General features: G+C 53.2%; 13 protein-coding genes across 13 annotated transcripts; 5 read left to right on the top strand and 8 right to left on the bottom strand.

Annotated features, from left to right (window-relative positions):
- Positions 1-168: 168 nt before the first annotated feature.
- On the top strand, positions 169-1,248 carry G6M90_00g045480 (uncharacterized protein; the record flags this gene model as incomplete). The annotated part of the gene is made up of 2 exons (XM_066130384.1): positions 169-199; positions 299-1,248. The coding sequence occupies 2 exons, from the start codon at positions 169-171 to the stop codon at positions 1,246-1,248; spliced, it is 981 nt and encodes a 326-aa protein (XP_065986244.1).
- Positions 1,249-1,681: 433 nt separating this feature from the next.
- G6M90_00g045470 (uncharacterized protein) lies at positions 1,682-3,561 on the bottom strand (the record flags this gene model as incomplete). The annotated part of the gene is made up of 2 exons (XM_066130383.1): positions 1,682-3,410; positions 3,494-3,561. 2 exons carry the CDS (start codon positions 3,559-3,561, stop codon positions 1,682-1,684), a joined length of 1,797 nt encoding a protein of 598 aa, XP_065986367.1.
- Positions 3,562-4,377: 816 nt separating this feature from the next.
- On the bottom strand, positions 4,378-5,247 carry G6M90_00g045460 (uncharacterized protein; the record flags this gene model as incomplete). The annotated part of the gene is made up of 5 exons (XM_066130382.1): positions 4,378-4,799; positions 4,852-4,993; positions 5,044-5,069; positions 5,133-5,151; positions 5,209-5,247. 5 exons carry the CDS (start codon positions 5,245-5,247, stop codon positions 4,378-4,380), a joined length of 648 nt encoding a protein of 215 aa, XP_065986522.1.
- A 342-nt stretch (positions 5,248-5,589) lies between these two features.
- Positions 5,590-6,803, top strand: G6M90_00g045450 (uncharacterized protein; the record flags this gene model as incomplete). Its single annotated transcript, XM_066130381.1, has 2 exons — positions 5,590-5,911; positions 5,968-6,803. The coding sequence occupies 2 exons, from the start codon at positions 5,590-5,592 to the stop codon at positions 6,801-6,803; spliced, it is 1,158 nt and encodes a 385-aa protein (XP_065986387.1).
- Positions 6,804-7,465: 662 nt separating this feature from the next.
- On the top strand, positions 7,466-8,413 carry G6M90_00g045440 (uncharacterized protein; the record flags this gene model as incomplete). The annotated part of the gene is made up of 1 exon (XM_066130380.1): positions 7,466-8,413. The coding sequence occupies one exon, from the start codon at positions 7,466-7,468 to the stop codon at positions 8,411-8,413; it is 948 nt and encodes a 315-aa protein (XP_065986626.1).
- A 995-nt stretch (positions 8,414-9,408) lies between these two features.
- Armt1 (Damage-control phosphatase) lies at positions 9,409-11,165 on the top strand (the record flags this gene model as incomplete). Its single annotated transcript, XM_066130379.1, has 6 exons — positions 9,409-9,430; positions 9,488-9,558; positions 9,625-9,752; positions 9,817-9,939; positions 10,005-10,854; positions 10,935-11,165. The coding sequence occupies 6 exons, from the start codon at positions 9,409-9,411 to the stop codon at positions 11,163-11,165; spliced, it is 1,425 nt and encodes a 474-aa protein (XP_065986193.1).
- Positions 11,166-11,394: 229 nt separating this feature from the next.
- Positions 11,395-12,123, bottom strand: G6M90_00g045420 (uncharacterized protein; the record flags this gene model as incomplete). Its single annotated transcript, XM_066130378.1, has 2 exons — positions 11,395-12,028; positions 12,089-12,123. 2 exons carry the CDS (start codon positions 12,121-12,123, stop codon positions 11,395-11,397), a joined length of 669 nt encoding a protein of 222 aa, XP_065986605.1.
- Positions 12,124-13,060: 937 nt separating this feature from the next.
- On the bottom strand, positions 13,061-13,828 carry sod-2 (Superoxide dismutase; the record flags this gene model as incomplete). Its single annotated transcript, XM_066130377.1, has 3 exons — positions 13,061-13,183; positions 13,249-13,716; positions 13,781-13,828. The coding sequence occupies 3 exons, from the start codon at positions 13,826-13,828 to the stop codon at positions 13,061-13,063; spliced, it is 639 nt and encodes a 212-aa protein (XP_065986370.1).
- Positions 13,829-14,504: 676 nt separating this feature from the next.
- G6M90_00g045400 (uncharacterized protein) lies at positions 14,505-15,045 on the top strand (the record flags this gene model as incomplete). Its single annotated transcript, XM_066130376.1, has 2 exons — positions 14,505-14,725; positions 14,799-15,045. 2 exons carry the CDS (start codon positions 14,505-14,507, stop codon positions 15,043-15,045), a joined length of 468 nt encoding a protein of 155 aa, XP_065986585.1.
- A 198-nt stretch (positions 15,046-15,243) lies between these two features.
- G6M90_00g045390 (uncharacterized protein) lies at positions 15,244-16,252 on the bottom strand (the record flags this gene model as incomplete). The annotated part of the gene is made up of 2 exons (XM_066130375.1): positions 15,244-15,766; positions 15,825-16,252. The coding sequence occupies 2 exons, from the start codon at positions 16,250-16,252 to the stop codon at positions 15,244-15,246; spliced, it is 951 nt and encodes a 316-aa protein (XP_065986176.1).
- Positions 16,253-16,930: 678 nt separating this feature from the next.
- G6M90_00g045380 (uncharacterized protein) lies at positions 16,931-17,622 on the bottom strand (the record flags this gene model as incomplete). Its single annotated transcript, XM_066130374.1, has 2 exons — positions 16,931-17,166; positions 17,226-17,622. The coding sequence occupies 2 exons, from the start codon at positions 17,620-17,622 to the stop codon at positions 16,931-16,933; spliced, it is 633 nt and encodes a 210-aa protein (XP_065986410.1).
- A 398-nt stretch (positions 17,623-18,020) lies between these two features.
- Positions 18,021-19,292, bottom strand: G6M90_00g045370 (uncharacterized protein; the record flags this gene model as incomplete). The annotated part of the gene is made up of 1 exon (XM_066130373.1): positions 18,021-19,292. One exon carries the CDS (start codon positions 19,290-19,292, stop codon positions 18,021-18,023), a length of 1,272 nt encoding a protein of 423 aa, XP_065986194.1.
- Positions 19,293-21,289: 1,997 nt separating this feature from the next.
- HGT1 (High-affinity glucose transporter) lies at positions 21,290-23,155 on the bottom strand (the record flags this gene model as incomplete). The annotated part of the gene is made up of 3 exons (XM_066130372.1): positions 21,290-22,053; positions 22,123-22,709; positions 22,857-23,155. The coding sequence occupies 3 exons, from the start codon at positions 23,153-23,155 to the stop codon at positions 21,290-21,292; spliced, it is 1,650 nt and encodes a 549-aa protein (XP_065986363.1).
- Positions 23,156-24,532: the final 1,377 nt, after the last annotated feature.

Genomic DNA, 24,532 nt, shown 5'->3' with positions numbered 1-24,532 from the left:
TCGACTTTGCCATTACTTTGTTCTATCCACGGCTCATCAGCTACTCGAAGCTGCTCCGTGCATATTGGCGAAAGCGACTCTGGTGAAGCTCACAGGGCTGCCTATCGATCTTATTCTACACTGCGCCGTATAACTCTGCCGGAGAGCTTCCAGCCAAGTATCGCCAAGATGGAAAAGTATAGCCAGTTTCGGGATCGAGGTAAGAACCAAAGCTCAAGCAATGTAGAGAGGGCTTCTTTGATTACCCCGTCCTGTCGCGTGAGCTGTCTCATTAGCTAACCACTTCAACGTTTGCTAGCGACTGGCATCTCGCCGTTCCTCCCGGTGACCACGCCTCTGTCTGTCGTCTCGTTGGCAACGCACACCGTGCTCTTTATATTTCGACTCCCCTTTTTCATCGCCTATGCCGCCAGCTACTTTGTGCTCTTCCACCACCTCCCGCTGCCCGTTGTCGCGCGCAAGATGGCACTCTGGGGTCTGATGGCTATCCCGGGCATCTGGTGGGTAGATCTGCAGCTGGATGGCGTCAAGCGAGGAACCCTATCGGGCCAACCTCTGCATCGTTTTCCTCACCCGGGCTCCATCATTGCGGCCAACTTCACCAGTCCCATCGATGCCGTATATCTCGCCGCCATCTTCGATCCCATCTTTACTGTATCATACCCCGGGGAGAGACGAGTGCAGCATGTCAGCTTGTTTGGCGCAATCATGCAAGCGCTTAGTCCGGTCAAAATGACACCTCCCGCGAATGTGAAACTGGTCCAAATCGAGGACTTGTTAAAAGCCTATCCCGACCGCGTGATTGCTGTATTCCCAGAATGCGGCACTAGCAATGGCAAGGCTATTCTGCCGCTCAGCCCCTCCTTGGTCGACGCCCCCTCTGATGTCGCTATTTTCCCCGTCAGCCTACGATATACTCCCGCAGATGTCACAACGCCCCTCCCTGGACTGTGGCTCGGTTTCCTGTGGAACCTGCTTTCGCGACCTACAATCTGTATTCGGGTCCGCATTGCGGAGAGCCAAATGAACACTGCTGCTACTAAGAACAGCAATGCTAATGCCTCCAACGGTACTAATGAGCTGCGGCACAGAAAAGATGGCTCTTCAGACATATCAGCAGAGGAGCAAAGGGTCCTTGACCGTGTTGGAGAAGCCCTTGCCAGACTGAGCAGAGTCAAGCGTGTTGGTTTGACCATGAAGGACAAGGATGCTTTTGTCACAGTCTACAACAGCAAAAAGAAGTCATGATTATCTTCAACGGAGAGTACTTTTGGGCTTCATGATCCTGCGTTGGGGGTGCCCCCCGGCGGGGATGAGGGTAGGGAATTTGATACGTCTAACTGAGGGATTTGGCGTTGCATTGCAAGGAGCATGGAACTGAAATTTCTCATTGAATTGTTGCTGCCTAGGTGTCTAGATATATTGGGAAACCCTTAAATTTAACAGTCGCTTAATTGCATTTGTCTTCATTATCTAAATCTTTCAAGATTCTCCTCTTATCAACGCAGAATGTCATCTGGCCCAAAGACCATTGTTTTTTACTACAGTAGCTACAAATTTTGGCAGTGCCCGGGAAAGCATTCCCTATTCCCATTGGCAACAGACTCCTTTCAAGCGCCGGGAAGCAATATATCCAACACAAATTCTGTATCAGCCCAACCAGCGCACAAAAATCGACCACTTAGTGAATAGAACCATCCGTGACACAACCTGCGCTTGCGTCGCTAACTAGAGCTGCGTACTTCTTCAGTGTACCCTTGGTATATCTGGGAGCGGGTGCCTTCCACGCCTTTCGTCGAGCTTCCATCTCAGCCTCTGGGACATTGAGATCAATGACCTGCTTCTCGGCATCAATGACAATCTCATCGCCATTCTCTACGAGTGCAATTGGACCACCTTCAATGGCCTCGGGGACGATATGGCCAATAATGAAGCCGTGAGAGCCACCGGAATAGCGACCGTCAGTTAAGAGGGCAACATCCTTGCCAAGACCGGCACCCATGATGGCAGATGAGGGCTTCAGCATTTCGGGCATACCGGGGCCACCTTTAGGACCGTCATAGCGGATAATAACGACGGATTTTTCTCCCTTTTTGATCTCGCCCCTCTCCAGACTGGCAATCATGTCGCTCTCTGAGTCGTAGACCTTGGCCTTGCCTGTGAACTGCAGACCTTCCTTTCCTGTAATCTTGCCCACACAACCTCCAGGTGCGAGGGATCCGCGGAGAATCTGGATGTGGCCAGTAGGCTTTATGGGGTTGCTCAGTGGGCGGATGATCTGCTGGTCGGAGGGGAAATCGGGAACATTCTCCATGTTCTGTTTCATGGTCTTGCCGGTAACGGTGATGCCTGAGCCGTCGAGAAGGCCCTCCTTTAAAAGGAACTTGAGCAGACTGGGCGTGCCGCCAATCTTGTGAACGTCCTCCATCACGAACTTACCCGAGGGTCTGAGATCAGCCAGCAGGGGAACGCGGTCAGAGACGCTCTGGAAGTCATCAATGGTCAGCTTGATGCCAACAGAGTCAGCGATGGCAATAAGGTGGAGTACGGCGTTGGTGCTGCCACCGAGAATGGAAACGACTGTCATGGCATTCTCAAAAGCCTGGCGGGTCATGATGTCGCGGGGTCGGATATCCTCCTTCAAAAGGGTCTTGATGGCCTCTCCGACGCTCTGGCACTCGGCGATTTTACTGGGGTCCTCGGCAGGATTGCTGCTGCTACCAGGGAGACTAAGGCCGATGGTTTCGAGGGCAGTGGCCATGGTGTTGGCAGTATACATGCCACCACAAGCACCGCTACCCGGGCAGGCGTGGCGGATAATGTCGAAGCGCTGCTCTTCCGTAATCTCACCAGTGATGTACTGTCCATATGCCTGGAAAGCTGACACAATGTCGAGGGATTCGCCAGACTGGCCACAGCCGGGTTTGATGGTACCGCCATAAACCATGATGCTAGGGCGGTTTACACGTCCAAAGGCAATGGCGACACCAGGCATGTTCTTATCGCAACCAGGCAAGCTGATGTTGGCGTCGTACCATTGGCCGTTCATGACAGTCTCTATACTGTCGGCAATGATTTCTCGGCTCTGAAGAGAGTATCGCATGCCAGTTGTGCCCATTGAGATGCCGTCACTGACGCCGATAGTGTTGAATCGGTAAGGAATCAACCCCGCCTTGGCAACAGACTCCTTTACAATTTTTGACAGGTCCATAAGGTGCATGTTGCAAGGGTTGCCCTCGTACCAGACGGACGAGATGCCGACCTGCGCCTTGTTCATATCATCTTCTGAGAGACCAGTGGCGTACAGCATAGCCTGTGATGCTCCTTGTGACTTGGGTTGCGTAATGGATGATGAAATTCTGTTAAGCTTGTCGTCGGCCTGGCGAGATATTGTGGTAGACAGGAAGCGGCTACATGGTGACAGTCGGTGTTAGCAATTGAGATGTCCAATTGTGTTCAATAGTCGGGCAGGATATTGAGGCATTGAGCATACCCACGGCTCCTTGACGGTGCGAAACTAGCTCTCGCCAGCGAGACCAGGCCGACAGGCCGTTGCCGCATTGCAGACTGCATCCTAGCTAGTCTGGTGTTGACAAAGGCAGACGGATGACTCGGTAGCGGTTGGATCAAAAAAAGTTGAGGACAATTCTTGTCAAAGTACTATCCCACCTCGGTCCAATTGTCCACTGCCAGTGACGATTGGAACGGCCAATTTGCACTGAATTTTGATATGACACAGAAACGAAGTGGGAGTGAACAGAGCAGGTCAGCGGTGTCGGCGCGAGCATTGTAAAGTCATTTTTATTAGCCTGTCCCTGTGACTTTTGTCCCTGTGACTTTGGCGGGCCGACCGAGCTGCTGGTGCTTCAGAGCTTGCTGTGGTCGCAAACAGGTATCCACTATAGGTAATTGGCGCTCTGTTATTGGTTGATATTGGTGGTTGATATTCTCACTGCCGCGTCCGGCCACCAGGAGCCTGGGAGGCGGTGCACAACGGCCGCACTTTGGATTGACCGATTTACCAGCAACCCCCTATTACGGACTTGGTGCATGAACATTCTGATACTACTAGCCAGTGTTATCATGGGGACTACACCACCGCCACAGTTTACATCTTCTTTGATGCATATTAATAGTTTGCTACTGCCGAGACCGTTTTAACAGGCTGCATGAAGCTAATCCGCCGACATCGGCGACCGTTCAAAATCACCTCGTAGTCCTACTCTGGATGCGCGGCACTACATTGGCTTGATAAGTCTGTAACTGCGTAGTCATTGATTTATCTTGGGGTTCAAATCTCAACAATCAAGGGCTCCAACATCGGAACATGATTGAGCTGGGCAGCTGGCCAACGATGCACTTTGTCACCAGCCCAACTCAACCATCTGTCTTCTTTTCTTGTCCCTCTTTCTTGTCCGTTCTTTTGGTCAAAATCTCATCAATGACTCCAAGTTCCAGAGCTTCGTCCACGCTTAGATATTTGTCCCTCTCCATCATGTCATTGACCTCCTCCAGCGAGTACTTGTCGGTACCCTTTGCCTTATTCAAATGGTATTGCATGATCTTGTTTGACTGTTCTCGAATGCGCTGGATTTGGTTTGCGTATATCAAAATATCCGATGCCTGACCTCTAGTTCCGCCCAGCGGCTGATGAATCATAATCGAGCTGTGTGGCAATGAGAATCGTTTCCCTGCCTCTCCACCAGCCAGGAGAATCGCCGCCATCGAGGCAGCGCCGCCCACACAAACGGTCGACACAGGAGATTTGATATATGTCATGGTATCGTATATGGCCATCCCTAGCGTGCTTGTCAGAGTTTGTTCATGAGCAGCCTTGCTGGGCGAGCGCACCTGACGTCACCGAGCCTCCTGGCGAGTTTATGTACATGGTGATCGGCTTCTCGGGTGTATCGGATTCGAGCCATAGGAGCTGAGCAACGATTGATGCAGACATATAATCGTTAATTTCGCCATTTAAGCAGACAATGCGTTCCTAAACATGTCAGCTTGGCATTTGCGCCGGTGCGTAGCGAAGGCCCCAACCTGCAAGAGCTTTGAAAAGATATCCCCTGCCGCCCATCAGTATTATCCCTTCGATCGCGAGCATATAAGGTGCGTGGTGTTTGACCAACATGTTTTTCTTCCTGCGGCCTGTTCCAGTCAGCCCCGAAATCATGAAATGCGATCGGCTCTCCGAAGCACGCGTACCGACGTCTCTTCAATATATGGCATCGGAATGTAGTCCATCGTCGGCTCGGATCCAGCCCTGCTAGCGAATCCAAAGGACCGCCTGCAGTGACGAGATGGCCTTGAGAGCCTACAAATGGCCGGCAAAGCGCGTGGTCGCAACATGGTGGCGTTGGTCTACCGCTGTTGTGTCATGTTGTTGACATCTGGAGCTTGGCGGTGCAAAAGACAGTGGGGGATACATGTCAACTGGTAGCTCTGAAGAACCTCTGACAGCTCTCCACCGAAAATCCCCAAGTGGGCTCGTCCTCGCCAAGTCACCAAGTTTCTCAAAGTCCTCTTCGCGGGCGGCCACTGACAGTGCCAATGCAATTATCTGGCATTTGAAGATTAGTTATCATGATGGCGAGCATATCATTTCGAGCCAGGCCATTGCGAGCTGTTAGCCGTAGCGTCCAGGCACAGAGATGGGCATCATACGACAAGTCTGCGCTCACGAAAGACGCATTGAACCACAAGGTCGAATCGGGCCTCGGGGCCGGTAACAGCGATGCTAATTTGCTTCTAAACACGGAGGAAAAGACTATATCAACGGCTACAGGCGATTTACCACTGTCACCCCTCTTTGATTCCGACTGGATAAAGGCGCGCCGACGGTCACGAAAGCACAGCCCAAGCAAGGCTACGGGTAGATTTAGGAAGAAGCTGGCCAATAATCCGTATGGTAAGCAGGCGAGCCTCGGAGACTTTTCTTGATCATTTGTATCTCATACTCTGTAGCCCAAGCTCTAGCGACTCCGATACGCCGATGTCCCAATACTGCAATCTCCTTGCCGAGGTACTTCTTCCAAGACTTTGAACTTGTTAAGCATCCACAAGACGATTCGCCGTGGTGGGCTCCAGGTACTCTGGCATTTGAAGGCCTCATATACGAAAAGATACCCTCGAAAGATAAAATACAAGGTGCATACTCGGAGACAGCGGCACCGCAGGCCCAAGAATTGGGCGCCGACACTCATGCTTCTACAGCCGCTTCAAGCACGCGTCCAAGAAGAAGTCCAGTTACAAGCTACGCCTTGTCTCGAAAATCGGTCATAGACAGAATTGGTGGCCCAAATAGAAGGCATGCGGCCCTGCTTCTAGCTACGCGAACCGGCATGGCCACGGGGCCAAACACCAAAAACCCCGTCTGGAGGCAAGACATGGGGGATGTCCTTTTGGGAATGATGCGACGTCAGGCGGTCGATGCTCTGGTTTGCCAATCCGGAATGAAGGGCGACGGGCAGGAAAAACTAATCCAGCCTTGTACGAAGTGGGATGAAGTCAAAGAGGTCCAGCCTCGTGGATGTGTGCTGTGGTTACCAAGTGAAGAGAACTCTTCTACCCAGTACGCGACACTTGATCTGGACGGCGCAAAGTATGGAAGCAAACTCACGGTGCATAATTTGCACTGGCTTCTTGGAGAGAATGAGCTTGCAAGACTGATAGGTGCGTCCGAGCTGTTTCATGACAATGAGATTCTAGTTTTGAAGCAGTGGAAGCGTAAGTCGGTCATGAAGCTGCATCTCTTGCTGTGGCGATTGCAGGGGTATTTGGCACAACCACCCTGTCTGTGATGATAGCTCTTCCGACATGGAAATCGAATATGCGAAGCGCAATAGACTGTATTACTATCTGGCTAAATTTGCCAGCTGTTTGCCACATCTTCTGAATTGCCAATACCGTTTGACCGGTGGGAGATTATCCTGATGATCCACCATTCTTCGCCACGACAAACGGAGCTGCGGCCGACCGCAGTTCCATGGCTGGGCTCCGAATTTTCTGAGCGATTGACGCACTTGTACAAACGACGAAATGCATCATTCATAGGAGTTCTGGCACAGCATAAATTACATTTCTGTAGGTTGGTCAACTGCTTGTCCTGACAGGGAGTGCTTTGGATCCATTCTACACAACGTTGAAGGCTGATTGAAATATCTGGTCTGACAGGTTCAGTTCTTGGCATTCGCCAGACTGCCACAGTGTCGTGCTCGGAAGACTTTCTTTAACAGACTGGGGGAGAACTGTTCCATCTGCCCCCCCCTAGTGGATATGTCAGATACATGTACCTTGTAAGCACCACAGTTTGGATGCGATATTCCAGATGCTCATCAATTCTGACTCACTCAGGCCACCAAACATCCCAGACATTGCGGCTAACCTGCCTGCAAGGCTACTTTAGACCGCCATAGCAGCACAATACCAAGCAAGACGCCTTGGACAAGCGAGCTATTTGGACATGTCCACATTCACAAACAGGCAACCTGCCAAAATTGACGCACAAATGCAGCTGGGACACGGCGCAGAGCTTATCCAACGACAGAGGCAACCATACCGGGATGGTAGGCCGGCGACACCCATCTTCATGATTCACGATGGCGGTGGAACGACTTTTGCATATCACTGCATGGAGTCGATCAACAGGTTCATCTATGGCATACGCAATCCATACTTTCACAGTCCAGAGGCGTTTGAGGGATCTCTCGCAGATCTCGGAGAGGTATATACCGTGTGGATCCGAACGGCAGTAATGAAGCGAGACTTTCCTATCCGGAAGTCGAGTGACGGGCGTGTCCAGATCTACTTGGGCGGATGGAGTCTTGGCGGCATGCTCAGCTTAGAGATCGCCAAACGTCTCGTCGACGATGACGACATCAAAGTCGTTGGTATTCTCATGGTTGACACAATATATCCCGGTGGCCTCAAACGGACCACAGCAACCGAATTTTCCAGCAATGTGTCGGAACCTGGCCTGACAAAGAACGAGATACTGTCGAGAAGGTGCATGGTGCAGGCGAGGCGCATGGTCGGCAGGTGGAAGATGCCCGTCTGGGATGGAGACGATGCGGATACGAGGCCGAAGAGCGTGCTTCTGCGAGCCAAGGAGCGACTGCCGACGGCCGCCAGCTCACCTGGATTTGATGAATTGGATACATACCGCGCGGATAAGAGGCTTGGATGGGGGCGGTATGACAAGAATATGTTTACTGAGGTATTTCCTGTTGACGGGCACCATTTCGACTTGTTTAGTGTTGGCAGGGTCGAAAAAACCACCGAGGCTGTGAAACGAGCATTGGAGAGGCTGGATACGCTGGATATGGATCTCATGTCTAAAGGATCAATTGATGGCTGCGGTGGTAGTATTGTGGCATTTCAGAGCCTGCCGGAATATAGCGTTATAGAGTGATGTTGAATCTGATGCTTGGAGGAATTCTGTTACGGGTGACGAAGGATGAGTGGTAGTTTCGGACCACATTTATATGTTGATTCTTTTGCATTCAAGAAGAACCAACACTCAGATCCACGCACCATCTGACAATAGCACTTGATGGCATGCGTTCATCTCGGACGCAATGGCTAACCTGTGTGCCGTTGGATGTTCCATCCCCAGGCACCTCTGCAAACTTTTTCTTTTTCCCTCCATTTCCTGCACCCTCACATCGACGGGTTGCATCGACGAATGGTTGTTGAGAGCAAGTTTGCGCCTGGCCAAAGGCCCAGTAGAATGTCTCCAGTAATGACGTCGGGCATGGAGATGCAGTCTCATCCAAACCCACCTAAAGTATCCACCAGCGTCATTTTGCGTGTCAAGTACTACTCCGTACTACTCAGTAACACGCAGCGATATGCCACCCGCAATCACTGAGACTTGGGCTCCTGGGCAGGCACCTGGGCAGATTGACGACGCCGTGGCGCACTACTCGGTTGCGTTCATTGGGCGCGCGCATGGGGCCCCTTTGAAGTGCCGCCCGAGCAGGAACGGGGGACCCTGGAAACCCAGACAGGAACGTGCGTCTTGCTGCTGGATGGCGATGGACTGGAGCGAGCGCGGGATTCCCTACTTGACCGGAGACAGAGACTTGAAACCCACTTCGTAATCCACCTGGCCCTTGACCGTAGCAATCGCAGCTGTCGTAATAGCACCGTGCATTGTGGCATCTCTTCGGCAGACCCGCTCGAGTTGTTTTTTGGCGTCTTGATGCGCCGCTGTTGCCCCTCCATGGACTAAAAATTGGCCCCGCGAATAAGTGATTTATCTCCAGCCATCAATCAATATTGCCCCTCGCCGTCGCCGTCACTCTGGCCTTGCCATCTTTTTGTTATACATTTCTCTCCTATACGCATTTGCAGGTACACGCATGGTTTATTTTATTTTATTTTATTTTGAATAAGTAGATCAAGATGGAATACGATACAAAGACCCGTACGAACTCGTGCATTCGACCACTGGCCAGAGCCTAACTGACATGCGCAATCCCAGCCAAATCCGTCACCAGCGACCCGACGTCGTTTGCCCACGACTCTGTGCGAAACCGCTGGCCGGTTATCCTGGTATGAACTTCCCATCAAGTATGGCTACAGTGAAAGAGGAGAGTGCTGACAGCTCCGTCCATGTAGACTGGCGCCATTGACGACGTCCACCGCACCGCCCACAACGCCGACCCCGAGAAGCAAGCTGAAGGCAATAAGATTATTCAGCAGCTGGTCGATCTGAAATACGGCGTTCTTCACGACCACAAGCTTACGTGCGTACTGCAACGAATTCTTACCATGCCAGGAGGAGAATCTGGGCTAATCACACTGCTACAGCCCCATCATTGTCGACGATGGCTACCCCGACGAGATTGCCCGCTACAACGAAGAGATTAAGCAGTTGGGCGAGCCTACATGGTTGGACGTCCCGTGGCTGTTCTCCGAGTGCTACATGTACAGGTGCGTGGGAGTTTTTCGAATCCGACTACTCAGGACGTCTCGATGCTAAATTCCGTGCCCAACAGACGCATCAGCACCTTTTTCAGTCTCACCAAGCACTGGAAGAACTATGACATCTTTTCCCGCCAGAAGATGGACACGTTCCGTACCTCTCGCAATGCAGTTGTTGAGCTAGCTTCCCGATACAAGGAGTTTGTCACGGAGCTTCGCTCTAACAAAGATGCAACTCATGACGAGGAGGCCGAGAAGCTTCTCTTCACAGAAATGTTCGAGATCTGCCTCTGGGGCAACGCAACCGACCTGTCTCTGCTCACCAACCTCACCTACGAGGACATCCAGAAGCTCCAGGGAAGCCAGGCTCGCAAGGCGGCAGAGAAGAACATTCTGATCAACCACCTCCCCGAGGCTTACGCTATCCTCAAGAAGGCTCGCGATGAAGGCAAGAAGGAGCGCCGTGTTGATTTTGTCCTCGACAACTCGGGCTTCGAGCTGTACGTTGACCTCGTCCTGGCCGGATTCCTCCTTACCTCTGGCCTGGCCACCCACATCATTCTCCATCCCAAGTCAATCCCCTGGTTTGTGTCCGATGTCCTGCCTGGCGACTACGGCCTTCTCCTGAACGCCATTGCCGATCCCAAAAAGTTCTTCGAGACTCAGTCCGACGAGGAGAAGGCGCAAGACAAAACCCCGGCTCCTTTGACTGACAAGGAGGCCGAGGACCTCCTCTTTGTCGCCCAGGAGTGGACTAACTTCTACGCGGAGGATCGGATCATCTTGCGCCCTAACCGCTACTGGACTGCTGGTGGCAGCTTCTGGCGCCTGCCTGCAGAGGCTCATGACCTTCATGAGGACATGAAGCATGCCGAGCTCACCATCTTCAAGGGTGACCTGAACTACCGAAAGCTCACCGGCGATGTACGCCCCCCGCCCTCTTCTATAGACATGTTAACATGTTTTTTTGTTCTTTTTCGGCAGAAGCTAACTGGAACTTGCAGGCTCACTGGGATCCCACTACCCCGTGGACCACCGCCCTCGGCCCCATGGGCCCCGGATCCGGGATCAACGTCCTTTCTCTGCGAACCTGCAAGGCTGACGTCGTTGTCGGCCTTCCGGCTGGCAAAGACGAAGAATTGAGGGCCACTGAAGGTGGCGGTGGTGATACTGGCGCCAGACGATGGGCTTGGCACGGGAAGTGGGCGGTTGTTTGCCTTTCAAAGGGTTCATAGAGGCATTAAGTAATACCCCGGATATCGATGAGAAAAGGTTGAACTGTTTCTTATTTAACGATAGACTATAGAATCATGGATCTGTGATCACGATGGACTAAATAAAGGACTTGCTTGTCAAGCTTTTTTTTCTTGAGCCGAAAATATAGGACGCGCGTTGCCTTGTTGTACGTTGTCCCGTGCTCTGCATCACCGATGGGTGCCAGGTGTCGCAGAGGTTGTAACAGCCCTAAAGCCCCGCCTCTCCATACGAAGGAGGATCAGTGTAGGAGGGAGGATCATCATAAGAAGGTGGCTCGTCGGTGGGTGTTTCATACACTGGAGGCGGACCTCGTGTACCGCTTGCGTTGCTGCTGCTGCCTCGTTCCCTAGTACTGGTGGCTAACGTAGTGGGTGTGGTGGTTTGCAGAGACGTTTCCGTAGCCTCGGCGCTGGACTCGGACGACGGCGATGGGTATACGTAGCTTGGCGGAGTGCTCGGCGCGGATGGTATTGGGGATTCCTGTGTATAGGTTGTCCCAGATGGGCTTTGGTACGTCGGAGTTGCCGTGCCGTCGTAGGAGGGAGGCGTAGTCTCCGAATACGGCTGGGGCGTGGGAGAATACACATTCGAGGTGCTGCCTCCCGAGGACGAGCACGAGTCTTTGGTGGATGAAGCGTTTGGATCCTGCGCGGATGGTCCGTAACCAGTCGTCACGGGCGAGTCGGGCGATTTCACCGGATCCGGGGTCATGTACCAGGGGGGCGGTGTCGAGTACGCAGGAATGCCGGTAGTCGCGTAGCCAGTGGAATAGCATGAGGCAGCGCATTCCGTCACTGTCGTTGTGACCGTGACGGGAACAGTTGCCATGGTCAGCGCGGCACTGGAAGAGTCAGTATATAGACCTAGGTGAGTCATGTTGAATCTCGATGGTGGTATATACCTGAGTCCCAATGCAAGCACGTCAACAGCTTTCATCTTGAACATGTTGTAGAGAGTGAGAGAAGCAAAAGCTGACTTGGGTTAACGTGCCAATCTTCTGCTGAATGCAATTCCCCTCAACCCAGCTGGCTTCGGCCTCGACGTCTTTTATACGTCTTTGCGCTGTCGTCAAATATCAGTACTTTGAGCCCATCTACAGACTACAGCTCACCCGTGTGGACTTGGGAGTAGAATTACATTGGTGCCTCTATCCGAGGCCATTTCGGCCCGGCGGCTGGATGATCCCTACACCGTTCAGAGTGTTGTGTTCCGGGGACACAAGTGATTCGCATTCGTGGACTGCCTCTTGTGGTACTATGGACACGATGGCGGGTTGTACCATGATGCGCAGTGGTTTGGCAGCATCTGACAATCCTGCATCTCTGACGTTGCAGGACTGTAGAGATGAGCCCATCATTGTCTGCGGCGGCCCGCCTCCGTGCCAAAAACAAAGGCTTCATGGCCAGAACAGGGAATGTACTCTATGCTGAGCGACACGAATCACGGCAGACACGAAGCTGTGCCGCCCGCAAGGAGGAGTGCAAAGAGACTTGGACATGCATACATCGGCAGCTTACTTTGCCTCCCTTTCCGGAAATTATTCAGGAACAAGGGACCACGGCGCTGTAGCAGATATACGAAATGTGCAACCGTGGTGCGCGTGGCCCAGGCATCACAGGCATGCTGGTTGCGCTGAATCCAGCAAGGGCGCCGTCACCGCCTCTACCAACGCTCACGGCCATGGGCGCTGTTTTTCACGGCAGTCGTTGAACAAGAAACTTAGACATTGGACTCATATATTGCCATCATTTGACTCATGTTTTACCCGGAAGCGAGCCGTCGCCATCACACCGCTAGATGGGATGCCAACTGACGCCGTCTATCAGTTTGCCACTAGGCAACGATGGCTTTCCACCAGGAGGCATACGCAACACTAAATGGCGGCTTTGAGGACTTTGAACACATCATCGCGTCCTCCGTTGAACCGAGTCTCGGCCGTCTTCCAGTTGATGACCTTCCAGATGTTTTCAATGTACGCCGCCTTGCCATTCAAGTACTACCAAGGCAAGACAGCGTCAGCAACGCCGCTCATGGTAATCAGTGATTGGGACGCTAACGTACCTGTAGGTAATAGGCATGCTCCCACATGTCGACCCCAAAAATGGGCACCTCTCCGCCTACAACCGGGTCCTGGTCCTTGGTGGTCACGATCCGCAGGCTGCCGCCGTCCTTGACCAGCCAGCCCCAACCACTGCCCTGCAAGCCCAAGAGAGCCTTTGTAAAGGCGGCTTTGAACTCGTCAAAGCTACTCCACGTCTTGGTGATGGCAGCCATCAGGGTTGCTGCGGTCTGGGGGCTGGCCTCGGCCGAGCTGGCCGGGGTCAGGTTGTCCCAGAACAAGGAGTGGTTGATGTGTCCGCCGCCGTTGAACTTGATGGCGTTCTGGAGGGCGATCTGGCCGGCAATGTCGTTGGACGAGGTGGCCGTTGCGTAGGTTTTGAGAGCGTTATTTAGGTTCGTCACGTATGTCTGGTGGTGTTTGCTGTGGTGGAGTTCCATGATTTGCGCCGAGATGCTGGGCTCCAATGCCTGCGAGAAATAGAGGGGTTAGGCATACGGAATCCATGACCTTGATGGATTGAAGGAGACGTACGTTGTAAGCATAGGGGAGCTTGGGGAGGCTGTAAGTCCCGACAGACATGGTTGCGGTTGGTGCTTTGTGATTTGGATTCTGATGTAGAGGTGTTGCTAGATGGGAGGATAGCTGGGAAAGAGAGTCAAGAGAGGGTCGCAGAACCGTCAGGAATCGCAATAAATGGAGAAGCAGAGAGGGGGGCAACGTAAGGCAATAGCAGCCTTGGGAGCCGATGATATGTGATGACAACCTTGAGTCTCGAACGCCATACCGACGAGGCAGTGGACCATGATTGGCATTGGGCATCATCAACCTATACTCGAGGAGGGGTCGTCGCACGAAACGGACAAGCCAGGCCCTTCATCTGCAACGCTGATATGTCAGCAATTTCATCATGTCCCTTTCTCTGAAATTTGAATGGTGAGAGGTGCTTGGCGTGATTCCGGAGCATTTCCGCGCAAACTTGCTCATGACGATTACCGCAACAGGAAGACGGGCTGACGCGCCAGAGGTTGTGATTGGCTCGTGGGTCCGGCATGGCTGCTTTGTCCATGTGCACCTGGATGGCTCAAAGAATAAGAAACGTCGTAAATGAGCTGAGCGAGAATGAGCATGTGGCTTTGTTTCAAGAGGCAATAAGGCCTTGTTTCCAGCCATGTATTTCAAGCTGCGTTTTCCTCCATTATCCGCGCCGTGTTGTTGATGTGGGAGTTCGTAGGAGAGGAGCCCTTTTGTGCCAACAATGTGCGGTCCAGAAGTCACGAACCGACCTCGAGGAGGTGCGCTGGCCGCCCTCAGTGCGCCGAAAAATGGACATGATGTCCCGTCAAGCTGTTTTACTCAAGGAGACCTGGCTTTCCACACACCTGGCCAGCCTGGAAGTACAGAAGCCACTCATGCGAGACTCACGCCCGCCGAAGCGTGCCGTCTGGCGGACGTGGATAAGCTCCGCGTCGTCATCCAGTATGTATTCCTTCTACAATAGACGCGATGAGAATGGGGGGAAACAAGCGAACAAGTCTAACGAGATGTAAAGCTCAAGCGGCGACATGACCAGGAGCGCCCATGACTGTGGTCTCTTTCGACAATTTGTGTTCCCGGCGGCGCGGCTGTCAAACAACTATGTCGAATTCCCACTTAGCTCGCCGCTTTCATTAGAAGTCGGAAACGGTGGTATAATAGGAAGACGGGTGTCGGTGTCGTCGAGGTCGGAAGCGGGACCCGAAGTGGTGATTGCTGAGGGGATCGTGGGATTCAATTTTCTTGAGCAGCCGTCACTGTAGCAGACGCAAACATTGGATACGGCATTGAGGCTGGTTTTCGGGTCAATGGGGCTGATGTCGTGGGTATGAGAAAGTTGCCTGCCCAGAGAGTGAAAGAAGATTCGACGTCTCCAAGAGTAACGATGCGTTAGATTTGGCAGTATAGCAAGTACTACCATCATATGAGGGTATACTTGATAACAAGAAAAATAATCGCTATTACTTCCTCTTAAATATCCTCTTCATAAGTGACGGCCTATTCTTCACGCTGGCCGCCTGTGGCTCGGCATCCTTGATTTCCATCCCTCGTATCCTCCACAGCAAGCCGATGAGACTGGAAACAATGACCAATTCCAACCAGCCGTCACGCTCGTTGACTACTTCTGGCAGAAGTAAAACACCCTCGCTATGTGGTAAAAAGAGGGATCCATGATAGCCAATATGATGGTAAATTGCCTTGATGCTTGAGTCTTGTGGTCCAGAATCGGTCTGCACTTGGCATGTCTCGCCGTCCAGTTCCACCAAAGTATATCGCAGTGTGCCGTGATCCAGAGGGTGAATTTGCCATTCGTAGACAGAAGCTGCATTAGGTATTGAGAACCTAGAGTACGGGAAGTGAAGAACACCGACCATGCTCCTGAGACGGGGCAGTGGGTATGTAGTCGATATATTGATCATGCCTGAGTGCTGTCGGGTTGTGACGGATAGCAGGCTGAAAACATCTGTCAACATGGGTAGAATGCTACGCGAGTCCGGTCAGCAACGACACTTGCAAACCGTGGAGCCATGACGATACTGACATGTTGACGCGAGGTGTCGGGTCCGCCTGACCCCCCTTGTGCACCGTGGCAGAGATATCGCCTCCGTCTCGAATCTTTTCGATATCAAGAGCAACAACATACGCCGCCTGGGCATCCCCATGCCCAACAGGACATGCCATGGTATTTATCCTCGTCTTAAAGAGACGACTGCCCATCAGCGCCTTGCCCGTCACCTGTTCTCCCCCGACGGGCGAATAGTCAACGGCCTGTCTGTACTGCAATCCAGCATCAAACAGCGACAGATTCAGCATGCTGTGCCTCGGCACGTACAAGACCCTTGACAGGTGAGCAGGCACTGGGGTTGGTTTCCGACCCAAGCCACTATCAAGGTCGACATTGAACAGTCTGTCCCTCTGCATAGAAGTCGTCAGGACCTCATATGCCCCCGGCGCAGCGAACTCGCCCATATTGTGAATGGGGCCCAATTCGCTATTGGTCTGCTGCCTCGGTGACGGGATTCACAAGCTATCGGTGCCTGCCGACTTGGGCGCCTCATGGCGCGGAATGAGGACTGCTGAAACCAGGAATCAGGCAGCGAGGTGGGTATATAAACGACATCTCAAAATGAGCCATCCATTTTGCCTCGAATGTCTGGCAAAAAGACGGGCTGAGCCGGCTGACGGGACAAATGAGGATGCTCGGAATGTGGGAGCCTGGGAGTGGTGGTGGGACCGTCACCGTCCGCATGACTGTCAGCGTCTAGCGGCACGACTCACGAGGCCCAGGAACCAGTGAGCATCGCGGCCGGGCAAAAGGCATTGATGGAAACTGGCGAACCCTAGGGTACGCCGGTGGTAATTTGATAAGTCAGTTTGATAGTGATTGTACGTGGGAAATGGCAGAACACGGCTGTTACGTCTCAGAGTGCTGGAAAACAAGCGAGTAGTCACGTGTGGGCAAGCAGCATTGATTGGCAGGTGATCTAGGGTCCATGTCAGGTCTGGTTTATACATCAATGTGCAGGGCAAGTCCTCCCTAGTACTTGACTCCTGGGGAGTTGAAGTCATGACAGAATTCTCCCAGCAAACGGCTGGCATGCACATTCAACCCATCCAAACGCTATACGCCTCGCCCGGGATCGTGCATCATGGCTCATACATCATGCAAACCGTCGTCACGTTCCCATATGCCCCCAAGTCCGATTCGATGGTCTCTCCAACATCTCGAAACCCGCACTTCTCATACAAGCCATGCCCAGCAGACGAGGCCTCCAGCCATGCCAACACCCCGTTGCGCTTGGCTTCTTCAAGTCCGGCCCTGACAAGGGCCGTTCCTACGCCTCTGCCCTGGGATTTCGGACGCACTGCAATCGCCTGGAGGACTAGATAGACAGGTTAAACGAGATCAAGTACGGCATGGAGGAGGGGGACCACTTGCTACTCCCTGGCTTCCCGGTAATCCATCTCCTCCTCCTATCGTTTACGGCAGCATGGTATTGCAGGAATGTCTCTGGGCTTATCGCAGTTTTGGGAGCTTCCTTCTGCTCCTCCTCAGTAGCCTTTGCCGCTTCTAGGTGAGTCTCGGCGTCGAGGTAGACGTTCCACCATGACCAGCCGACAATATCGCCTGTTTCATTGTCAACTGCCTGGGTGAACCTGGCTGTTGGGTCCTCGAGAGCCTCCCGTAAATCGCTCACGGTGGATGCCGTATCGCCGTGAGATCCATACATGAGTTTCATCAGAGCGTCGTCCGCAAAGGCCTCGTAATGGATGTCGACGAGAGTGGGGATGTCTTTGGATGAGACGGGGTGTAAAGACGTGCCTTGTTGCAGAGACATTATAATCTTGATGTTCTGGCTGTATCCAAGTTTAGTTGTATTGATCAATGCGTGTCCTTGAGCAAGGCAGCTGTTGAAATTCCAAACGGACAGCTCGGGCGCATCTTATCACGGACATTGAGTCTCTTCGGCATCTCCCGAGGTCCGCAAACTCCACGCCGCGGTGAGTCATTCGGCCGCAACACCTTCCAGTATCCATGTAAACATGCACATGGACTACATCTCACAAGCAGCAATCCAATATAGCCATTCCAAACGCGTCCAGACAAAAATGCGCTTCCTTCTTCCATTGGTAACGTTACGTGCTCCCATGTCGATGCAATGCCATGCATTCAAAACAAGTACAACTCCATATACATATGCTATGCCATGTGCGCCCCTCGTAGCAACTAAACACGTCAATCCAAGCTCGCTTCATCCCAGTCAACCCATCGCCGAATCACATCGTCCACCTTCCGAATCCCCTCCCGCGTAGCCTTCACCTCAAACCACTCTCGATGCTCCCTCCCGCAGGCGTCACATGTCGACATGTCTGCGCGCAACCCCATGCCCGCCAACTCGATGTGAACCAGGCGCTCGACACGGCGACAGTGAGGCGTCATTCGGGGCGTGCGGCTCGTCCCAGGGCTGTCGTTTACAGCAGCCACGTAAGGGTAATACCGCAGCATCTCAATGCCGTACCCGCACTGCCGCTGCCACTGATTCATCCTCCGCTGCACGTTGGCCGCACGCCCTATTTTGAGCAGCATCGTCTTCTTGTCCCCCTTGCCGCTGGGGTCTGCAAAGGTGGACACAATGTCGCTTGGTCGGCGTGAGCGCGCCGAAGACGACGTTGACGGCGGAACCAGCAGTGACCGAGCGGCGTCGACGGGCGGCGGCGACTGTTTGGATGTGGGCGTCAGCCAGAACATGTATATGTAGCCGGCTTCTTCCGAGTCGGCGTGCGGCTTGGCAAGTTCAGTCATGAGTGTCGACGCCGTCGCCATGTCCAGTGAGTCTGGAATTAGGTCCTTGAACCGTGCGGTTTGTGAGACGGTGGATCGACCAGATCGATAGGACGCTTTGCCCGGAGAGGTACTGGGTGTCGCGATTCGCTGCTGGCCGCCCGTTTTGCTGTTATGATGGTGTCTGCTTGGCAAATTAGGCATAGAGGCAGAGGCCGGTTCTTGGATAGGTTCCAGCTGCGGCCGTGGTTTCGGTCGCGCGGGCTCGTTTACTTCCTCTAGCGGAATAGAGAAGCAGAAGCAGAACTGGAGTTTTGGCGGCGTCCTCGGCCGTGACGCTTTGGCTGGCAGGTTTAGCGGCCTCCCATGGTCCCTACTGTGCTTGTGGGTGTTCTTTTCTCCGAGTTCCACGACTCCCAGGCGGTCCGCGAGGGTATCCAAACTCGAGCGTGCTTCCAGGATAGGCTTCGTACTCCTTCGGGGCCCGGGGCTGGATCCTGCACTGTGAGTGGCCTGTTCCTTATGTTGCCAGCAATACAGACTCTCATCGCTGAGATCGACTCTCAGGCCTCGAGTTCCAGGGGCTAGCGAAATCCCGGCGGATGACCGGCTGATGGGCCGTCTGCACGGCCTGCCGCTTGAGGTTATGCCACGACATGTGGAGTTTGGGTTTTTGGAGTCGGCACGGTCGAGAAGCGATTCGGGCGTGTTGGCGACGAACGGCATGACGCTGGGCCATGAGGTGTGATGAGGGCAAAGCTGGAGGGACCCTCGTGAATGAGGCCTTGGCCGCCAGAAAAGGCTTCAGACGGTGGTGGACCACAGCTCAGGACGCAGCCACGAGGCCGCCGAAACGACCTGCATTCACATTTCTGTGAATGGTTGGCTTTGTTGGGCTGTGCGTGAAACCAAGACACCCGAGGCGCGTCGGGGTGGCTGGGAACTGCTCGTGTGCTCACGTGGCCGCCTTGTCGGACTGTGGGACTCGACGGACTCGGTGGACTCGATGCAGTCGACGACTTGGCATGCCGCCGACCTGCTGCAACACCAATGCAAGGCCAATCGTGGGCAGAAACACTGTGGTTGGCTCTCCAATTGTAGCATTGAGTCCGTTGTTGCACAAGCTCTCCCCCAAAAGGACTCGGCAACAGCCCGGCGGGCGACACCTTGTGCTCCGTCGTTTCCGGAAACCGCAAACTCCGATTGTACCCAAAAGAGGAAAGGTCAACGGCGGATTTGTCCGCGACGCTAGCGGGCCGCTCGCCGCCTACATCTCCACCCGGCGCCGAGTCAACGGAATCGAGGACACTCACGAGTCGCATGTAAGCAAGGTGATGGCTATATTGCGGCTGGAATCGGGACAGGTAATGACGGTCTTGCCCGCGAACTCGCAGTCGCTCCGAAGCCGGTTCTGTCAACGCCGTACAGCCTGGTGCGGTGCACACGGAATTGTTCAGCAGCACCCCAGCGGAGAATCTGCCAGCAGCGTGAGAGTATCGCAGGGACAGCAGCCACGCCAGAGGAGGTTTCAGAGGCGTAAATTTACTGCATAAGGGATTGGTTTGCCACTAGCGGCGTGGTTGAGTCGAATAATGACGGGCTTTTGATTGGCGGCTTCAAGGATGAGTTCAAGCTCAATCGAGTGCTTTCTTTGACTTCGGCCTCACAGCATGTTGTCACACGAGTTGAGTACCAGTAACTTGGCTTTGAATATATTTTTTTTATCGAATCAAGTGTGACTGGACTTGGAAAGTTGTAATTTACTAGCCTCGTGGCCATTCCATCCCCTAGCATCAGCGCGGACCCTCACACTTTTAAATCACTGTTCATCATTAGTCATTTCAAGGGTTTATGAAGTCCAATTTTAACATCAGTTCCGTGACTCTTGTGTAAAATGCACCATCAAAATAGTTTGCATGTACGCGGCGTCGGAGTTTGGCCCCGACTCTCAAGGTCGTCGACGAAGCTATATATCAATACTCACACCCCGAATTTATTATTTAACTCCAGTCGGATTCTCATCACTGAATGCCTTTGTCCATCTAGGCCGGAACAAAAACCGAGTGAGGGCAGTTCCGGGCAAGCGCCAGCAAAGGCAGTCAGGCACCCAGCATCAAGGCGAGATTTGAAAGTGCTCGTACTCATGTTCACCCACCCTAGGCGTGCATTGAATAGTGTCGGGATGTTTTTTTACAAGGGATTTGCATTTTGGTCAACACAGGGACGTTGCGTGGCTCCAGAAGGGAAGCGCGTTAGGTCTTTGACCTCATTGCATACCTGCGAAGACTAGGCCGTTCCCGTGGATCAATATATTCACATTCCTCCTTGACCGTCGGACTCTCAGCATTGGGATATAACAACATTAGAAACGAGCTCATGTGTTCAGTGTGTCACTGAGCTTGAGTTATAGCCAGTCAGTCGCCCATTCAACGTAGGGGGCAGCACTAATGGCCACAGAATTGAAATCACAAGCACCTGTCTCAACTTAATGGAACCCGCGGCAATATTATTTACGACATCTGTACAAAGAAAACTGCCTAACTTGGTATCGTTCAACATCATAAAGTCAATCAGAAAAGACCGTCCCATATAAACTATCCCATATCATGTCATTCAGAGGTCCTCGGTCGAATGCGGATAACACACTAGAGTCTTGGTAGTGTTTGGCGACAGATCGATTGAGGCAACACGCAATTTGAGTGAATTTACTCGAGGCATCGCAATTAAGCAGCCGCTGGAGGTGTGGCGGCCTTCTCCACGTCGTGCTCGTGAGCATCAGAGAGCTTGTATTCAGCGGCTCGCTTGGCGTCAACGTCACCATGTTCAGCACGGTCGACCAACTTGGTGACGACCTTGGTCTTCCACGCCGGGGTACCTATATACTTGATGCCGTTGGGGTCTTCAAACATTGCCTCGGTCTCTTCCAAAGTCTTTCCAGCAGTCTCGGGGAAGACGAAGAGGACATGGAAGAACGCCACCGTGTTGAAGATGGCAAAAATGAGATATGTCTTCCACCTGATGTTTGCAAGAGCAGGAGGGACGAAGAGGCCGAGGGCAGTGTTGAAAGCCCAGTTTCCTGAAGTTGACATGGCTACGCCCTTGCCACGGAGTCGCAGAGGGTACAGCTCGGGCGGGTAGATCCAAGAGACAGGGCCCCAGGTGGGAGCAAAGGAAGCGACGAAGAGGTAGGTACAGGCAATGAGACCTTTAGCAGGAGCACCGGTGAGTCTCATGGACTGGGCTGCAACACCGTTGATGCCACCGGGAACAACCTCGGCGTAGTTGGCCAAAATACCAGCATTGGCATACATCCAGGTCGCCATGAGGACGGAGCCGACCAAGAGGGTAGGACGACGGCCCCAGCGATCGACCCATAGGAGAGCAGGGATAGTCATGAAGACGTTAATGATGTAGCTGATGGATGATGCAAGAAGGTTGGCATTGCCCTCGTATCCGGCCATGCTGAAAACATTGGCAATATAGTACACTGTAAAGAATGAGTTAATCGCAGAGTTCATGTCCCGATTGCTGTGCAACAAAAACCACTTGTACTTACTCATGACGTTCATGCCGGTCAACTGCGACCAAATCTGTGTGAACAGGCCGATGAGAGTTCGATTAATCATATCGGGCTTGAAAAGATCAAGGTAAGTGACATTGGAGTGACGACGCTCAAACTCGCACATGTCTTTGATATCCTGAAGTTCCATGGCAACGAAAGGGTGGTCTGGATCCCCCTTTCCATGGACCAGAGCCAGCACAGAACGACAGTCCTCCCAGCGGTCCTTGCGGGCCAGCCAACGGGGTGATTCGGGTAAAATAATCATCATGAAAAAGAGGAAGACGGCAGGAATCATCTGCAGACCCCATGGAATACGGAAAGACGAAGCCTTCCAGCCAAAGTACTCCTGCTCACCGATAAATGAAGTCCCGTATGAAATGTAGTACATGATGAGGATGCCCCAAGTAATAGCCCACTGCTGCATGCCGATGAAGCGGCCACGCTTAGAGGGAGGCGATATTTCGGCAATATAGACGGGAACTTGAGCTGACTCGATACCGACACACAGACCGTTAATGATGCGGCCGACAATGAGCATGCCGATATTTTGGGCAGCGCAGCAGATGGTCGAACCAACCAACCTGCAATGAACAGAAAAACTTGGTTAGCTCAACTGAGACTGTCTAGACTTCTGTGCATGCGTATGGGTGTCTCGCGGTGAGACTGGTCATACTGTGTGGCTAGAGTCCCAAGTACCACAAACAGCTTCTCGGGGCTTCCGAACTCACCAAATTATGCATCCGACCATGATGGAGTATTTGCGGCCAAGTCGATCAGAGAGAGGGCCAGAAATAAGGGCGCCGAGCCAGGAACCAGCAGCCATGGCGGCTGTGATACCTCCCTGGACCAACTCATGAGGACCGGAGCACTTCTCATTAGTGTACGGAGGGCCATGGGGACCTTGGTTGAAGTAGCAGAGGTAAGACTGCTCCCCAAGCTGGGCAGATAGAGACGAAATGTCAAAGCCGAAAAGACCGCCGCCGACAACCGACACTGCGGCGATCACGTAAATGTTGCCAACAACCATGTTGACTCCCAAGCGTCTCCCCGCTCCTAATCGTCTAGCGATTTCAAGTGCGCTTGAGAAGCCGAATCAAAATCCAAAGAGCCAGTATTCTTCTCTGGCGACGTCAGCAGAAGATCGTGGCCAAAGGTAACGACTAGCTGGGGGCAGGGCATATATATATATATATACATGAGATCAGCACGGCCGAGCAGTCCCCAACACCGACAGCTTCTTGTCACTGCTGCTATGACTTGTTCCAAACTGCGTCAGCTTTTGGAGACACCCACGAACACGGCTAACCCCAACATTGAAAAATACACCAGCATCAAGATGCGCCACGCGACCCACCCCCTGGTCAGTACTTCTGAGCATGTCTGTCAGCACCTCGGATGATGACTGACGAAGACGTTGGTTGGTGCGGGCAGTCATGGATAGAGAACAAAGTCCTCGTGGGTGGGTGTGAGCTGGCGGGATACATGAAAGCGCAGGGTGGTGTTTTCGGCTAGCTCCTCCAAGACGACGTGGACGATGACCCCGGCGCCACCATTGGCCCCCGAGACCAACTTTGCCATGAACAGAGTTGGGGTCAGACTGGGCGCCGAAACCCCAGATCATCAAACTTGACTGTGGTTGGCCCACAGATGGCGACGCGGGCACAAGCAAGGGCAGACCAACAGCGAACAGGACGTAGGATCGTCGCTCATGTGCGGCGGCATGGCGGGGCGACAAAGTTGGCCCAGTGATGGCGCCGAGCAATTGGCCGCCGTCTTCGTTGATTTGACCATCTCCCTGGTCTGGCAGGCAGTTTTGGCAGCTGAGGGGGGGCTGCTTCCGTCGGCAATTTGCTGCCGATTGCTCTGCCATGCTGCCAGTCTGTTGTTTTTTTACAACTCTACAGCTCTGCAGCTCCGCAGGTCTTGTAGCTTCCGTGGTGGTGAAAGTTGCATGGTCAAGCGACGAAGTAGTGGCCGATGCAACTGGATCACGAGGGCGCCAAGGAGACGAGAAACAGCGCTTTCACGCAACAAGTTGGTGCCTGTACCAATGGCCAAGGGCCCAACATCTCCTCCGTCGTCCTTTGACGCCCTGTTGAACTGCCCAGGTGCTCTGTGACTTTGGAGAAACCATGGCGCGCGGTTTGTGTACCCAGGGCTCGGGAGCGTTGTACACCTTGCCAGGACACCGGAGCTGGCAGATTGTTCGGTCCATCAATTTCACATTCCAGTGAGACCGCATCTTCTGGTTGCGAATAGACACCCTCCTTCTCTGTGGCATGTAAAGGGCAGTGTAAAACTCGGCCGAGCTGTCATTGTTCATCTGCAGCTCCGATTGTGGCCATGGCCAGATCGTGCCCAGCAACGCCGTCTCTCCACTTCCCCGGCCTCTCTCCGCATTGGC

This window comes from Metarhizium brunneum, chromosome 2 (assembly GCF_013426205.1).
Source record: "Metarhizium brunneum chromosome 2, complete sequence".
Classification (NCBI taxonomy): Eukaryota; Fungi; Ascomycota; class Sordariomycetes; order Hypocreales; family Clavicipitaceae; genus Metarhizium; species Metarhizium brunneum.
The sequence above is the reverse complement of the archived record's forward strand: the minus strand, read 5'-3'. Positions and strand labels throughout refer to the sequence as shown.